Raw genomic sequence first — 17,162 nt, 5'->3', positions numbered from 1 at the left:
GGAAAAAGCCCCGCCTCCTCGAGCCCGGCTGAGCCGTCGCAGGGCGCATGCGGGTCCCGAGGGGTGATGAAGCCCGCGTGGCCCCGCGGCACCGAGTGTGGAGGCTCCCGGGAGGCGGGGGAGTGGCCTCTGGGGACCGAGCGCCTTCCAGGGCCTGTGGTAGCAAGAGGGGAAGGCCTCAGCCCTGGCAGTGCATGTTGTTAGCCTGGGAGTCAGCCCCACTGAGTTAAGTGGGTGTAAGCCCCGTTGCGTTCAGTGGGGTGTAAGTGCCGTTGAGTTCGGGGGAAGTGGGGGTAAGTCCTGTTGAGTTCAGGGGGGGTGTAAGTGCCGTTGAGCTCGGGGGTGGGTGGGGGGTAAGCCCCGTTGAGTTTGGGGGGGTAAGTCCCATTGAGTTCAGGGGGGTGTAAGTGCTGTTGAGTTTGGGGGGTAAGTGGGAGGTATGTCCTGTTGAGTTTGGGGGCATAAGTGGGGGTTAAGCCCTGTTGAGTTTGGGGGGAAGTGGGGGTAAGCCCCCTTGAGTTTAGGGGGGTGTAAGTGCTGTTGAGCTTGGGGGATAAGTCCTGTTGAGTTTGGGAGGGAGGTAAGTGGGGGGTAAGCCTCGTTGCATTCAGTGGGGGGTAAGCCCTGTTGAGGTTGGAGGGGTAAGTGGGGGTTAGGCCCTGTTGACTTCAGTGGAGAAAACTGGATACTAGATTTGATTTTGGTTTTTTAGTTGTAAATTGTGATGAACTGGAAAAGGGAACAATGTCATGTTAGAGAGAGAGAGAGAGTCTGTAAACAGAAACATGCCCCCTCTAGCATATAAGAACTGCCTCAAAACAGATTAACTTGTCTGTGGCTCTTGTTGCTTTTAAAGACCAAATAAATTAGAGAGCGAAGGACTGATAATGCTTATACACCTGTTTTTGACATAGGAAACTAGGGCTGTGTGCCTTCTCTGAAGTAAGCTTACTGATTTGGAAGTGGTGTTTGACTTCTTAAAATGTGGGATGTGTTGAAAGAAGACTAGAATGTTTTGGAAAGGGTTTTGAAATATTTTTTTTAAACAGAGCTCACTATCAAGGACACAATGGAGAGGGAGTTGAACCTTTCAACTGTCGAAGATGCAGTGCAGTATCAGCTGTTCTTGTTAACTCAGAAACCAGAAGACCCTGAACATCACCAAGAAATTCTTCAACAATATATTGAAAGAATATTAGCACACTTCGCACCTGTATTGGTTTCCTACATCTGGCAAAACCAGCCTTTTAATCTCAAGTATAAACCTGCTAAAGGTAAAGTAAATGGTCTTGTTTTCCTTTTGTTTTGATGCTTTTGAATCTGGGAAAGGTTCTCTTAATTCTACAAAGCCAGCAGAATGTGTTGTAACTTTTATGTTGCTTGCTAAGCAATCCAAATGCTCTTTTGACTACATCCTGCATTTTGCATAGTGGCAGCTATCAAAAAAATAAAAGCCAATGAATAAAAACACGAACATGCGGTTATACTTTTCAATACCTTCAGCCATCTGATACAACATTCTGTAGCTGTTTGTTTGACTTGCTTTTCATTTTGTGCTTGATAGTACAAAATGATAAGAGCTGGGCAGGAAGATAATCAGTTTGTTTTGGATTTAGTAATGGCTTGTAATATGGTATAATGTTCCCCTTTTCTAGGAGATATCCCTGCTCATATTGGTGGCATCACAAAATTTGGGGATAATATTGAAGATGAATGGTTTATTGTATACCTCATAAAGGAAATAACAAAAGAATTTCCAGAATTAGCAGCCAGGTATGTATTGGATAGTAACAAGATTGTGCACATTTGAAATTCTTTTTAATTAAGCTGTCACTTGTGAAAAGCAACATAAGGCGCAATCCAGAAAGTGAGATGGATTGGTGCAAGTCCCTCACGCCGACCCAGGAGTGTCACAAACATGCCTTAAATTGCATTCGCACCTCCTTTTAGAGCAGGCTGAGCCAGTGCACAGATCCAGAGGCTGAATCCAGGTCCTGCACCACCCAGAAGGGGTAGATTTGCACTGGCTGGGAGTGGCTGGCATGGGGGGTTGTAGAGGGTAGCGGGAGGACAGAACAGGAGCGTTTGGGGGTGTGGGAAGGTGGGAGGGCCAGTGGGCAGAGTGGGCCTGAGAGGAGTATGGGACTGGTCTCAGCTACTTAGGCCATATCCTAACCCCCTTCCCAGCTACCCTAGCATTACACCAGGCTGCTTGGATTTGTGTCAGCAATTTCATTGGCACAGATCCAGATAGTTCCATAGGGGCATCTGGGGCACAACACGGGGTATGGGGATAAATATCCCCATACGCCAAGTTGCAACTCAGCCACTTCCTAACCTGCGCTGGATACGGCACAGGCCACTTGGCCTGTCTGTTTCAGTGCAGGTTAGGCTTGCGCTATTAATATGAATTTATGTGTATGTTGTTGTATGCTCAACTTTTTTAGGATAAGAGGTTTCCTTTTTCAGGCATCTTTTTAATTCCACTAATTTTAATTCCACTAATATAAAATGAAGGGGGAAATTAGCTGTTCTGTGGGTTATTTAAGCAGGCCATAGTTTGATCATTTCAGAGTAATCTATATGTTTAGTTTTTATTCTTGCTAAATATAAAGTTTGACAAATGTTACCATTTACTGTGTTATATTTGAACTATTCCCAAGACAAAAAGTTACCAGGATCTATTTGGAATAAAAACATGCATACGGATATGCTAGATCTCTGACGTATGGATACCCCAAGTTAGGGATGGTTGTGTCAGTGTTTTGGGGCAGGTGCAAAAGCATTGTTCCAACATACTTCTATCCTGACTTCTGGACAAACATCTAGAACAGAACCAGAATATTACATTGGGGACTTAGAGTACGATATTTTCTATCATAACCATGTTTACTCAGAAGTATCAATCACTGAGTATTATCACTCCACCTTACTAGTAAGTGTACATATGATTGCAGCCATAGGCTATTCTAAAATTTATTTCAGCTTGAAGCCACAAATAAGTGGCACATTGGGTTATGTGAAAATTTCAGAGATGAAAAAACTGTTTAAAAATAACGAAGTAGTTTGTGTTTGTGTCAAAACATCTTTCAAGGTCAGTGTTTGAGCTGATTGGGAGAACTAGGAAACTACCATTTTATTTAAATGGATAAAAGTGCCCCAATTAAGAAGTCCTATGAGCAGGAATGGGCTTTTGTGCATGAATCATTTTCTGGATCAAGAACCACAGCAATTCATCTTAATATCAGTTTTGCTTTCTTTCTGGTTGTACAGTATATATGTGTGCGATCTACATCAATGTTTTAACTAGCTAGTCTTAACTAAGTGCACATGACTATAGATGATTTGAAGCTAGAGAGTTCATGTTTGAGAGACAAATTTTCTATTTGAATAGAGTGGATGATAACGATGGTGAATTCCTGCTAATAGAAGCAGCTGATTTCCTTCCCAAGTGGTTGAATCCTGAAAACAGTGTCAGTCGGGTAAGAAAAGCTTGTGAATGCTAGTGCCCAAAACAGTACTAAATCTATAGAATGCAATATTTGTATATGTATAATCTTTTTACTATGCTTTCTTATTCTACTTCAGATTATATAGTTTTTTTGTTTTAATTTTTGTGAGTCACTTTGGACACCTTTGTTTGAAAAATAGTCTAAAAATTAGTTTATTTCATGACACAGAATAATCTTAGTTATACCATATTGATGACTTTAAGCTTGTCTTTATGATGTTTTGGTAAGTGATTATTCATGAATTTAGAACTTATATGAAGAATTTTAAAACTTAGCAAATGTATATTTTTGTCAGGTATTCTTTCATAGTGGAGAATTATGCATAATTCCTTTGCTGAGGACTCCTGAAGTGGAAAAATTGCTACCTGCTACCAATCTTACAATTTCGCAGGCACTGAAGTTGCTGTCAACTCATGCTAGGGAATTTGTGGCTACAAACTCTGTTAGAGCAGCCGTGAATAAGCGTATCAGTGAGTAAGTGGCCTAATCTAACATTTCTGTTTTTAAGTTGATTGGAATATTAAAACACACTGTTAAGAGTATATATTGCATGATATGCGTTGTATACTAAAGACCAGACATGTTTTCTGTAGTCATCTTCACATGGTGGGGTGGTTTTACTCCTGGCCAGATTTCTTAATGAATACTATAATCAAGAGTTCGTGAGTATTGTCATCTTGGTCTATACTTCTGCCTGGGTTTTACATGATGGAACACATTGCTAAGATCAGCTAATACAACCCTTTAGTCTTTCATAAATAGGATAATCATGATGCCTTACTTCATCATTTTGTGCCACAGGTATCCTGAGAAAATCAGCGCTTTTCTTCACCGAGCTCACTGCTACATTCCAGCAGGCATTGCAATAGTACTGAAGCAGAATCCTGCATTAGTGTCTGCAGCAGTTCAAGCTTTTTACCTGCGAGACCCCATTGACTTAAAAGCATGTCGTGTTTTCAAAACATTTCCTCCAGAGACACGCATAATGACTTCAGTAAGTGATGATTCTGTATTGAGCTAATTTTGTCACTCAGCACCATCAGGCATCCTATTTTGGCTATGTTACTATATGTGGGCTACTGTGGTATCCTTTTTCTATGCATGAGATTAACAGGGAGACAAAACTTGCTACAACTGATCTCCTGAAATTTATTTTTGTGACAAGCTCTGCTGACTTCACTTGAAATCACAATCTAGAAGATGGAGATTCTGTGTGGCTTCTGCTGAGGATTCATCTCTTCCCCATCCTCTCCATACTGCATCCTGTGCTGTTGACAAAGGTCCCCTGGCCCTTGGGAATGACTTGGGGAGGGGTGGCACTCATGCAGCTGAAGCTTAAGTCGAGAGGATGGGGGCTAGTGTCTTGCATATGCATCACTGTGAATTCCACCCAAAATGTCTTTAAAAAGGGATAGGTTGAGATCCAAAAAATCCTGCAGTTTTTTTTTTAAGATATTGGAGGAGGGGACATGAGTAATTTTGTGTGTGTGTTTGTTTTAGGCTCTGTTGGATAACATTCCAGATAATGTCCCTAACTTGCAGGAGTAATTTTTCAGGGAGTGGGAGAGACTAGTAAAAAAGGGGGTCTGAAAGACTTCTGTGCTTGAGCAAGTAGGCAGGCAGCCTTTTGGAGTACAGCCATGTCAGTTTGTAACATTAAAAGAGTAATAAATTGCTTAAAATAGTAATAATGGATCAGTGTAAATTAAATTGCATGATCTGAGACATGATGATTATTCATGTCATTTTTTTCAGGTCACTTTTACTAAGTGTCTATATGCACAGTTGGTTCAACAAACTTTTGTACCAGACAGAAGGAGTGGGTACTCTTTACCTCTTCGTTCACATCCTCAGTACAAAGCATACGAGCTGGGCATGAAGTTGGTAAGCATGTATTTTATCCCTTGGTCTTTCCAGCACAAGATTTTATTTTGCTTTATTTTTTTGCTAATGAGATAGTAATTCATTGATATATGAGATTTTGTTCATAATGTTTGCTTTAACTGGCTTTGGGCGCAATCCTATCCTGTGCTGGAACAGGCAAGGCAAGAGGCTTGAGCTGTATCCTGCGTGGGATAGGGGCCCAAAGCTCAGCCAGCAGTAAGGGGAAACTTTTTCCCTTACCTCAGGGTAAGACACCCTGGCCCCTATGGGTCTCCTTGGATTTGCGCCGCCTCCTGAGGAGAGGAGAGCAGAGCGGCTTGAAGCTGCTCCGAACTCCCCAGGAACGGGGGTTGGGTAACTGCTGGGTTCCAGCTCCTGCTCCCCACCCGCCCATCCTCCCCCTGCCAGGAACATCTCCCTCCTGCTTCCACTTTGCAACAGTCCAAGTGGGCCGACGCAAGACTCACCATGCAAGCCACTGCAGAGGCTAGATTCAGCCTCCGTGTGCCAGTGCACCTCCATGCACTGGCGCAGCTTGCTCGTTAGGAGGCACAAACATGCTTTATGGCACCAAGGGCACCTCTGTATTTCGCCCTCAGTTAACTATCATTTTGTTAACCAGCAAAGTTAGTTAATGATCATCTCTGCCTGCTTCCTGGTGAGTGAAAATGTCTGTTAACAAAGTGATGCTAAAAAGCTTGTATTGCATGCAATTCCCTATTAAGCACAAGGTGTATCAGGTCACGAATGTCTGCAGTTAATTTCAGTCACAAACCTAAATTCATCTGACGTGTGTTTATTTATCAGACTCAAATAGGTTCAACAAACCCACTTCCCTCCTGTGCTGGCAAAATACACCTGGGCTTTCAACGAAAGTCCTTTGTGGGAGAGAGGCTAGTTTTCCTCTTGTCATTTCCACCCCTAGCTGGTTCTCTGTGGAAGAAAATAGAGAGTGCTTCTGTCACATGAAAATCCCTCTGAGGAGAGAAGACCTGTCCCCTTTCTTCCCTGTGGAGGGAAAGATGGGCCACCTGGTGCTCTTGCTGCTGGAAATGAAAGCATGGCTGGTGCTTTCTACAAAAGCTGAGTTTCTACAAAAACTACCTCCTTTTTTTTTCCTTGGAGAGTGAAGAGGAAAGGAAAGCTAATTTATCACCTTCAGGTCAGGCTTTTGCAGAAAGGGCTGGCTGTGCTTCATTAGCTTCCTTTTGAAAAAAGAAGGAAAGAAAGCTTCTACCTCCACAGAGAACAGGAAGAAATGCCAGGTCCTAGCAGCAACTATTGAACAGTTAGGCGAAGGATGTTATGGTATATTTGGAGTGAGTGTTCTGGGAGGGAGTGTTCCCAGGAGGACACTGGGAGGGACACAAAGGAGGGAGTGTTCTGGGGCTGTTTAGTTCACATATATGTTGAGAGTGGGAAGATGTTGGGAGACAGAGTAATACTTAGTTTTACTAACAATTTGAAATCTGTGGGCTTCTGTAAGTAATCCAAAATGGTACCCTGAAAGTATATTCCAACACAACTTTTCCCCTTGTATCTCTTACATAGGCTCATGGTTTTGAAATTCTGTGCTCCAAGTGTACTTCACAATGTGATGATTCCAAGAAACATATATTGGATCTTCCATTGTGGGATAACTTTCTCAGCAGCCTCAAGAAAAACAATTATTTTAAGGTGAGATTATCTGCGCTAATTGAAAGAAATTATTTCAGAAAGAAAAATCCGTTTAGCCATTTAAAAAACATGTTCAAATGACTTATGTTGCAAATACTTGCCCAAATACTTGCCTTAAAGTATACCCTGAACCTGGGTGTGTGTAGTGCTTAGATGCAGGATTTGTCCCCTCCCGAAGCCATGAAACTGAGGGAACAGTACCTTATCTTTTGCCATCCTGAACCAGGATGAAAGGATCCTGGTTTAGTTGATCTATTTCTGCACTTGGTCACTTCTTTCGCAGATTTCAGCAAAGTATCTGGTTGGGGCAGTTAATTTTTGTATGTATATACTCCCCTGTATTTCACTTTAAACAAAAACAAAAAAATATTAGTTCAGTGGTTTTCAAACTCTCATGGAGAGTTTGAGCCACTGTAAGTGCTTGCAGGGGTAGGGGGGAGGCAGTAGGAGTGGGTGGAAGGCAGTGGTGCGATCCCCAGGAGTGCACTTACCCAAGCCGCCTGCAGCCTCCCCAGAGTGCAGGGAGCCCGGTGTGACCTTTGGCAGGGCTCCCTGCAGCAGAGGTGGGGCGCAATCGCTCCATTTTCAAAGGTTGCACCGGGCTCCCCGCACTCCGGGGAGGCTGCAGGAGCCTTGGATAAGTGTACCCAAGCACCTGCAGCCCACTGAGTGGCGTGATCCTGGGGAACGCGCCGCTGCCTCTAGGCTGCTGCCGCCCCTTAAGGGGGCAGAGGCCAGGGCCCTCAGGCTGGGGCGTCACGACACCCCAGTTTGAAAAGCCCTGCATTAGTTATTTGTAAACTGCTTTGTGAACTTTTGTTGAAAAGTGGTATATAAATGCTGTTAGTAATTAATAACAACATGCCTGTGCATAAGAAACTAATATGTGAGAGTGAAAGATCGTGTGTGCTGTCTTTATAAGGGGAAATATTGAAATATTTGGTCCTTAACTCCAACAGGTTCTTATATTAAGGCATTGCTAAAAAAATAAGAATTAAATAAGAATGGGTCATCTCTACTGCATAGTGCGATTAGTTATACTATAGTATACTGTACTACTTGAGTCTTGTTATTCCAGTGGATTCTGTTCCCAGAATTTACGTAAATTGCATTTAAGCAAATCCATTTAAAAAACAATGTCCCTCTGCTTCCTTTTGAAAAAGGTGATTTTAAAAACAGCCTTGCTGACCTTTTATGATCTAAGACAGAGTGATTAGGCACACAAACCACTCTCTCCAGGCGCTTAGAAAGGCTTCACTCCAAGCCAGCAACCCCTCCCTTCACCAATGCAAAGTGATTATCTTTCACATGCTCAGGCAGAAGGGAGGGGTTGCTTGCCTTGAAATGAAGCTATTCTAAGTGCCTGGAGAGAGAATGATTGATGGATTGTCAGCAGGCTACCCTCTCTTGCATTAATGAGGCTATTGTTAAACAACTTTTTTCTTTTAATTTAAAGACCCTTCTCTTTGCATTGAGATAAAACCACAGGTGAAAAATCTGTGGATAATTAGGTTATAGCTGTATTTTTATTACAGCATAATCAGTGATGATACTGCTGTCATCAGGTCTAAAAAGATAATAGAGCTCATGGGTTCACATACACTTGCTGAACTAAGGATCTGATGTTAATGTTCCCCCTCTCCTTATGCAGTCTGCTAAACTGAAAGGATTCTGATTAGTTAAACTACAGTTTGCTATGATATCTGACCTGGGAAACTGATAACACAGGCCTATAAAATTGAGGGTCAGAAAAGTTTTTCCCTAACTTTATGGTGATACGATATGAATTCCATGGTGTAGGCCTCATGAGGAAGCAGCTTGAACCACTCACTAAAGAGGCTATGCTGTGTCTCCAAAACTAGATGAGATAGGGCAAAACGGGTGCCATTTTTGGAATCGGCACCCCAAATATACCCAGGAATTGGTGTAACATTTAAGGAAGCAAAATGTGTGTTGGCCTGTGTAATCAATCTGAATCAATCCTGGTTTGAGATCATAGTTGGTAGAGGGTTCTTAAACCAGAGTCATATCAGGATAATTTCAATTTATCCAGGTGCCTGAAGTGAGGAGGAAGGAGGGAGTGCATGGGTTACACAGTTATTCCTGATTCAGCAGACCATGGGTTGTTGGACTGGGGTAATTGCATCTTCAATTAACCACTCGCACTGCTCTGGATGTCCAGCTAAACACCAGCTAAACGATACCATCAAAGAGAGATGCATTGAATTACTATTGTTGTATATTTGAAATTCATAGGGTGAGTTGGAAGGTTCTGTTCAGTATCTGGACCGGTTGCATGTGGCAGAAAATTATTTCCAGCAGACTGTAATCAATTCACAAAGGTAGGAACACTGGTTTGGTTTATCAGTTCAATTGTTTTTAATGGTGTTTTGCTTAAATTTATACCTTGCGTTCCCACACGTTTGAGCAGAGTTCCACTGTTGCAACACCCTGTGGCCCCCCAGTTGCTTTTGAAGGTTGGGGACCCACCAGAATTGCATAGGGAGGGGGAATTGGCAAAAATTAAGGACCACCCCTGGGCCATAGAAGATCCTTGTGCAGTGGCAGACCTTTGAAGAAGATATATTTTTCAGTACACTTATATAGTATGTTTTAGACCAGGGTGGTCCAACTTTGGGCAGCTGGGGATGCATGACCCTTGTGTGACCCCTGGCTGTGCCAACCTGGAAGTAACTAGTGGTGAAGTGATGACATTACTGCCAATTACTTCTGCATTCTGAGCCTGCCAGTCATTCGGGAGGGTCAGGACACACAAGGAGTAGAGGTGCAGTTGAGCTCTTCAATTTCCCTTCTGCACTGTTCTGGCTTCTTTTTCAAAGGAGAAGCTAGAGTGACATGGCAAGGAGACCAAAGAGCTTCTGAAGTGGGGGGGGGGGTGTCTGGCTGGGCTTTCAGGGGCTGTCAGAAAGGGCCGTGTGTTAGACTACCTTGGTTTACACTAAGTAGTGTAATACTTTTAGCATTTACAATTGTCTTGATTGCTATTTATTTTGGTGAGAAGATCAGATATGCAGGCATATCTGTAGGGATTCCATTCCAGGGGGGAGAGGCATGAATACAGAAACTGCAGATAGAGAGAACCCTATATAAATAGTGGCCTCTGTATCCTTCCCCCTCATGCCCATTAAGGTGCCTTTTATTTCTGTAGTAGTGCTTGCAGTGCAAGTGTGTCTTACTTAAACATTATTGCTGAACTGAAGAACTGAACATGCAGACAACTAGCCTATAGTTACCTTCGAGCATGCAGTTTGTGCAGTATGGGAAACTGCTGTGTGTACAATAGAGGTTACAAAGGAATTTCGGTTGCTGAATATGAATGTAGCACAGAATGGATATATATTTTTTAGTTTGACAGTTTGAATTTTTTATTTTATATATATATATATATTTATTTTTTGCTAGTTCAGTTTCCAGGAGCCCAGGTGAAGAAATTCTGACCATATTAAAAACAAGTCCACTAAATTTGGAGGATTTTGGAAAAGAAGCCAATAGTCTTCCTCCAGAGGATGGTAAGAAGAGCAAGTTCACAACAAAGGCATGCAGACTTCGCATCTATTTGCAAAACAGCCAGGGTTGTCATTTTGTGAAATATAGAAAAATACATTTGCATTTTTTACAGTGCATCATAGGAAAATATGGTGAGGTCTATAAGAAGCAGTAGCTCAGTCATCTTACAGCACAATCCTATACAAGTTTACTCAGAAGTAAAGCCCACTGAGTTCATTGGGCTTACTCCCAGGTAAATGTGCATAGGAATGGAACCAGCAATGTGAATGCATAATCGTGAATAAATATTTTTTGTGAATTTGGCATTGGTTGAAAGTGTTTCTACATAATTTTTCTCTGCTATGTTCATCTCTTCCCTTTTCTGGTATACTTGGCTGCCAGTGGCACAGTGCAGTTCTAGTAAGGGGTAAGGGATCAGGAGTCAACTATGGAACTGCATGGTGTCCTCCTCCATCCCATTTTATGTTGGGTCATCATTGCATGTGACCTTTGGTAACCCTGAATCAGAGTGTGTGCCCCACACTCTTAGAACCTTGGTTTAATTGGGGCATTTAATTGGGGCATTAGGAGCTTCCCTGGACTTGTTTTAATCAGTATTAACAATGATCTTGTGCAACTGCTAACCCAGGTTGTGAGATAAATTCAAATATGAAACAGGGAGCATGCAATATTATTATCCAGAATTGAGAGATTGGGATGGGTTACATGTTTGCACCAAACCTATTGAATGTGGGATGTAGTAATACTGCTACTGCCTTATGACCGTAAGTCCCAACTTGGTGCTTGTAGTTTCTGAGGATCATGTATGTGAATACACATATGTATAATCTACCCATTGTGTAGAAAAGGAATAAGAGATAGCACAAAGTTCATCACAGTATAAGATCAAGAAGAAATATATTTCTAATTGTAATGTTTTCTTTAAAAAAAAAAAAGGCAGTGGTCCGATTTACAGCCATAAATAACACCGATTCTCTACAAAGCCTGCTCAACTTACAGTATCTTGTTCATTTTAAAGTGAAATTTTCAATTAATATTGCCTCATTTAAGACAATATTTCAGTATTCTTCAGATTGAGTGTAGAGTTGTGCCCCTCTAGTATTATGTTCTCTTCTTTCAGATGATAGTTGGCTGGAGCTATCTCCAGATGCTCTGGATGAGATCCTTAAGGAGGCATCGGGAACAAACAAGTCTGCTTCTACCTTAAATGAGGAGGAACAGAATTATAACTTGGCAGAGGTTACTGAAAGCATGAAGGCCTTTATATCCAAAGTCTCAACATATGAAGGAGCAGAAATGCCATGGTATTCCTTTAAATACTTGATCCAGGCTGATGCATGATTTCTTAAAGTAATTATTTCTGTACTGTTAAATTAGTTCACTTTTCAAGCAGTCATAGCAAAGCTTAAATTACCCTCAACTCATGTTTGGGTTTATCCCAAAATAATGCCTTACTGGCAAAAGATCTTAAAACCCTCATAACATTGAGCGTTTCAATTGCAAATGGAACTTTTTGTAGTTATTTTGTTAAATTTGTTCAGATTGAACTCATCTTGAACTTCGCTGCAGCCAAAATAGTTCTTGCTAGGAACAGAAGAAACTCCAGATGTACCTTTTTTGGATGAGGAATACATAATAGTCAAAATTACTCAGATGAAGGAACTTGGGCATTTTGTTAACATATGAGATAATAGGGCACCTTCGGGTAATTTGGAGGTCCTTCTTCACCATATGGTCCATTTCAAACATCACACAGAAAGCCTAAGAAAGGTCTGTACCCCAAGTTCTGCTTTCCTTCATGCAAGGGAACAGGGGCAGTTGTGGCTGATCTCACTTTACCTCTGCAGCCCACCCTCACCACAAATCTGTTTCTCAGGAGCAGACATTTGAGGGACGGGGGACTTCAGAGAGTTTGGCAAAAATCACTCCTCCCCTTGTGCAACCAGAGCTTAGGATACAATTCTGTGTATGTGATTATAAATCAGATCTTTGTATTTTGTCTGTGTGTATGTGTGTGTCTTAACAATATTGTAGTGATTAATGGTGGTGTTTAGTCTATTTTCTAACCCTGTTTAAACTTAAGTCTTCTTTTGTAACTTATTCTGTTTCTGTTTTATAAGGCATGTTTTTATTTAATTATTTATACAGGTATTTATATACCATCTTTCTTTAGTCATCAGATTTCTCCTCAGACTTTAATCCAAGGCGGTTTACATAGGCAGGCTGTTCTAAACCCCCGTAGGGATTTTTACAATTGAATAGTTCTAGTCTTCCATAAAACTCCTCGTTCCAGCTGGATTCTTTCCCGGTCTGGCCTCTGTCTGGCCCTTCGCCTCCCACGTTTTTATATCAAAACTGTATCCTTCGTCTACAAGGGTACAAGACTCCAGTAACTCTGGGGGCCATTTATATTTTTACTAAAGCTGCATCAAGTATTTTGTTACAATTTTAACACAGTATTTCTTCTTTACCATAATATGTTAAACGCTATTTCCCTGTGCTTCTTAGCACTACTATAGGTCAGTCTCAGAACTACCACCATGCCTCCCCACTGCCATTAATTTTTCTCTTCTCTCTACATGACATAATACATGCTCTTGGCCGTCCACTCCCATTTCTCATTTTAACCTGTTCTTCTATGAACCCAGTAGTCTACTGTCATTCTGCACTGCTATATCGTGTATCGTATCTGTGACCACCTTTTGTTATCCCACCCAAAGGAACTTTTTGCACCTCATCTTCAAGCTCCCTCTTTTCTCTCTTTGTGTACCCTACTGTGTACTCGACTTCATCTACTGCCCATATTAAACCTGTTTTCAGCAAAATGAAACTTTTGTGGTGACTTAAAGTCTAAAACATTTATTGTAGCTTAAGCTCTTGTAGGGAAGAACCTTTATCTGGGCCCAATCCTATCCAACTTTCCAGCACCAATGCAGCCCCAAGATAAGAGAACGATCCTTTCCTTGAGGAAGCCTTTGTGACTATCTACCCACTACAAGATGCTGCATATGTCCCATTGGCATTGCTGCATCAGCATTGGAAAGTTGGGTAAGATTGGGCCCTCTGATATATCTTTGGCTACAATCCTATACACACTTTCATGAGTGTAAGTCCCATAGAACATAATGGGACTTGCATCTGAGTAGATATGCATAGGATTATGCCCTTAGTCAATGAAAGCTAATGCCACAACTGTGTCTGCACTGTTCTTATGATTTAAGAACAATTTAAGTACAATTTTCTTTTCATTTCTAATGCCACAATGACTTGTACAATTATGTAATTACAAATGTCTTACTTCCAGGTCCTCATCTGAGGCCCATGTCACTTTTGATGTTGACTCATTCACAAATGCCTTGGACAAAATGTTAGGTGAGATTGCTGGGAGAATGGGATGGGAAGGAGAGAGTGACTTCAGAGAAATTCCAAGTCATCCACCCCATCTCTAAACCTCTTCCCAAGCTATTAACTATGAAGTTTCTTGATCATCCTATTTCATTCATTCCTCTCCCTCCCACCCCACCCACCCCCGGTGTGTGCAATGATTTTATTTCTAGGAGCAAATTCAGAAGAGCTGGACTCTGATGATTTGGATGAAGAAGAGGAGTTTGAATTCCTGGACAGTGATGAAGAGTTTGATTCAAAATCGGAAAGTAGAGCGGACACAACCTCTCAGAACGAAATGGTTGGAAGCATCAAATCATACATGAATGAAATGGACAATGAATTGGCATCCACCAATATTGGGAGAAGTTTCACTAATCCACAAGTGGTATATATCTAATTTACTAACAACCTAAAAGCAGTATGCCTAATTTTTGTGACCAGTGGGAAGAGGAAGTATGTGATTACTGGACATACTTCCAAAAGGCAGAATGCTGTTGGCTTGCATAGTGCTTCCAAAATTTGGCTGTGTTTGTTTATATGTAATGCCATCTGGGTACATAGCACTTTGCATAGAGTGGAAAAAGCCAGCTCATAATCTGAAAAATCTATTTAGCGTTGCCAACAGCAACATGTACATCGTGATCTCTTAAGTTTAAAAGAATCTGTATGCAATGTTAAAACATTTTCTATTTTCATTTTCTGTGTTTTTGTTACAGGTTGGGTCTGATAAAGTATGTTGTTCCGAAGACACTGGCAGTGATTTGGAAGGTGACTTTGATGCAGGAGCCACTGGCTTGACACCTGTGGATATAGATCTGAACCTAGTGACTAACTTGCTGGAATCATATCATGCTCAAGCAGGACTAGCAGGGCCCACCTCTACCATTCTTGAGAGCATGGGAGTAAACTTGCCTGAAAACACAGACAACAAAGCTCAGTCATAGTTCACTGATAGAATAGAGTGGTTCCCTGTTTGAGGGATATGCTTTGGCACAACATCGCAAGAAATAATTATTTTTTGGAATGAAAGATTGAATGTTTTCATTTCTTGAAAGCTTTAATAATACAAGTATATCTTTTAAATACTTGTGATGAACAGCTTCACTGAACTCTCATTTGCCATCTGTGGAATCTAGTCTCAGAAAAATTACTGTCATAGTTATATTTGTTCCAGTGTATCAGTATAAGAAATTAGGATATCTTGTGAAAAACGCAGTTCCAAAGCTTTTCTACAATACATTTTATATCTATTTTAAAAGCCTGCAAATTTTTTTTTGCTTTTCCCTCAAGGCTATAAGAGTTCTCTACTGGAAGTCCAAGAAAATAACTATACATCTGAAATTTATTTTGTGTGATAAAACATCTGCTGATCTCAGTTGAAAGAGTCTTATGAATCAGACCCTCTACGGATGCTGAAATTCACAATCAGCCCCTTTAAGCCCTCTGAAGGGGACCAGCTGTGCCATGGTACCCTCTGGAGAGCTTTCTGAAGCGAAATGGGAAAAGGTGGTTATTCACCTCCACGGGACATTCTGAAGCCCTCTGAAGGCTTAAGTGGGGCCAAGTCTGGCTCCACACAGGACCAGTCAGATCCTTGGATGTAGAATCTGCAGATATGGAGGCCCCACCTGTAGCTACTTTGAAAATATTTATCTTTAGTACACATTTATACTTTATTTTTCTACAATATTAGGTAACGAAGATCCAAGAAAACCTTTCTGCTTTTTTAAAGATGAGGAGCTCTCCATTATACTTTTCCTGCACTTAAAGCCTTGACCTTGGAGGAACTAAACATAAAATAGGAGGGTTAAGCCCTCAACTCCCATGCTACTGTGGGAGTTGCTCTGGGCTCTGTGGCAGACTGGGGTGGTAGGGTAGCAGATGCATCCAGGGTACTCCTGCCAACTTGCTGCTTCTCCCAACTTGCCACCTAACATGATGTTTTCAACTTATGTGATGGATGGGCCAGCCCTGCAGGGAGTATACTGGTTAATATGGGCTCAGGACTGCATGATACTCACTATAATCTCTATCCCTACCTTATCCCATTGTTTCTTATGGGAGGAAATTCTCTTATAAGTCAGTCTGCCATATGTTCAAGCTTTCGAGTCCCTGATTTATAAAGGGGACTGCCTGTATTAACAAGGTAAGATAAGGGAAACAAATTTTAACAGGCAAGGAAGGATAACATTAGTCCGGCCAGCAATAATCAAACTGCTTATGAGTTTAAATGTTCTTTGTACAGTTGAATTTTTTTCTGTGGTAACTTCAGAAGGGTAAACACACGTACAGCAACTGTGCTACAGCTGAATTTGTATATCAGCATTTGGGCTGCTGGTATCAAGGAGGTTCAGGCCTCCTGTACCCAAGAAGCTACCAGGCCAGATGTTGCTGTGTCAGATCTGACTTCGGTTCTTGGAGTTTTAAATACAGCACGTTCAGTTCTTCCTTCTGTACTATTAATAAAGTTGGTTGATAGTCAATTTTAGAGGTTTCAAGTTAATTTCAAAAAGCGGTTCAGAAAAAAATCTATTACACCTTCTAGAGGTCGTCTCTCTGTGTACTCTCCTGCATATCTGTAACTATGAAACACATCTTGGACTCAGTTCAGATATGCTGAATCATGATTCTGCATGATGCTTACAAGCTTTGGTTTTCATACTTCTCTATCACTGTACTAGGAGAAATTTTTTTTTAAAGTTGGTCCTGTTTTAGAACAAACAAGGTTTGCTTTGCCATCTAAACCAAACAAATCCTGGTCTGTTTTAACCAGAGTGCATCAAGTAACCATAAGAAAATAGGAAAGTGGTTTCATAACCTTATAAATCCTGGGTAGAACAAGATTTGTCAGGTTTGGCTCTCTTAGCAAATCCTCACTTAGTCCAAGTGGGACCTGAAGTCTAATTTTTCACACCTTGGTACTGGAACGCAGCTAATATATACAAAAACAGCTGAAACCCCATATCAAAGGATATCTGGAATGTTTTATTTCTACTAATTTGTTAAACCTTTGGACGTTTTTTTAGTCTGATACTGCTTTTCCACAACAATGCCAAACGTAGTGAAAGATTACAGCAAAAAATGAAACTGACTTTCAGCTCCAGCCTTGTTACTAAAAATAAAATCATGTAAACTGTAGAGAAAAAACAAAATATGGTAGAATTTTAAAAGGCA

General features: G+C 41.2%; 2 protein-coding genes across 7 annotated transcripts in view; one reads left to right on the top strand and one right to left on the bottom strand.

Moving 5' to 3' along the window:
• The first annotated feature begins 8 nt into the window (after positions 1–8).
• ECD (ecdysoneless cell cycle regulator) lies at positions 9–16,471 on the top strand. 3 transcript variants are annotated; one of them, XM_066620010.1, is made up of 14 exons: positions 9–262; positions 1,050–1,274; positions 1,656–1,773; positions 3,395–3,482; positions 3,808–3,986; positions 4,314–4,506; positions 5,268–5,396; positions 6,948–7,073; positions 9,330–9,415; positions 10,497–10,603; positions 11,722–11,905; positions 13,906–13,973; positions 14,159–14,373; positions 14,705–16,471. In XM_066620010.1, exons 2-14 carry the CDS (start codon positions 1,070–1,072, stop codon positions 14,930–14,932), a joined length of 1,926 nt encoding a protein of 641 aa, XP_066476107.1. In that variant the 5' UTR covers positions 9–262; positions 1,050–1,069; the 3' UTR covers positions 14,933–16,471. The 3 variants fall into 3 exon arrangements, with proteins under 3 accessions (XP_066476107.1, XP_066476106.1, XP_066476108.1); XM_066620009.1 differs by having other exon boundaries at positions 9–293; XM_066620011.1 differs by lacking the exon at positions 9–262 and adding an exon at positions 499–504.
• NUDT13 (nudix hydrolase 13) overlaps positions 11,521–17,162 on the bottom strand; it is a 26,405-nt gene continuing 20,763 nt past the window's right edge. For all 4 annotated transcript variants that reach the window (XM_066620012.1, XM_066620015.1, XM_066620013.1 and 1 more), the window contains exon 11: positions 11,521–11,803. The gene's annotated coding sequence lies outside the window, so the exon portion shown is untranslated. The remainder of the gene's footprint in view (positions 11,804–17,162) is intronic.

The sequence above is a fragment of the Tiliqua scincoides genome, chromosome 3 (assembly GCF_035046505.1).
Source record: "Tiliqua scincoides isolate rTilSci1 chromosome 3, rTilSci1.hap2, whole genome shotgun sequence".
In the NCBI taxonomy this organism is placed as follows: domain Eukaryota; kingdom Metazoa; phylum Chordata; class Lepidosauria; order Squamata; family Scincidae; genus Tiliqua; species Tiliqua scincoides.
This window is presented reverse-complemented; position numbering and strand designations above follow the sequence as displayed.

Coding starts and splice junctions, on each gene's coding strand:
- ECD (XM_066620010.1), top strand. CDS start 1,070: ATGGAGAGGGAGTTGAACCTTTCAACTGTCGAAGATGCAGTGCAGTAT. Junction 10,604..11,721: donor TAGTCTTCCTCCAGAGGATG/GTAAGAAGAGCA, acceptor CTCTTCTTTCAG/ATGATAGTTGGCTGGAGCTA. Junction 13,974..14,158: donor TGCCTTGGACAAAATGTTAG/GTGAGATTGCTG, acceptor TTTTATTTCTAG/GAGCAAATTCAGAAGAGCTG.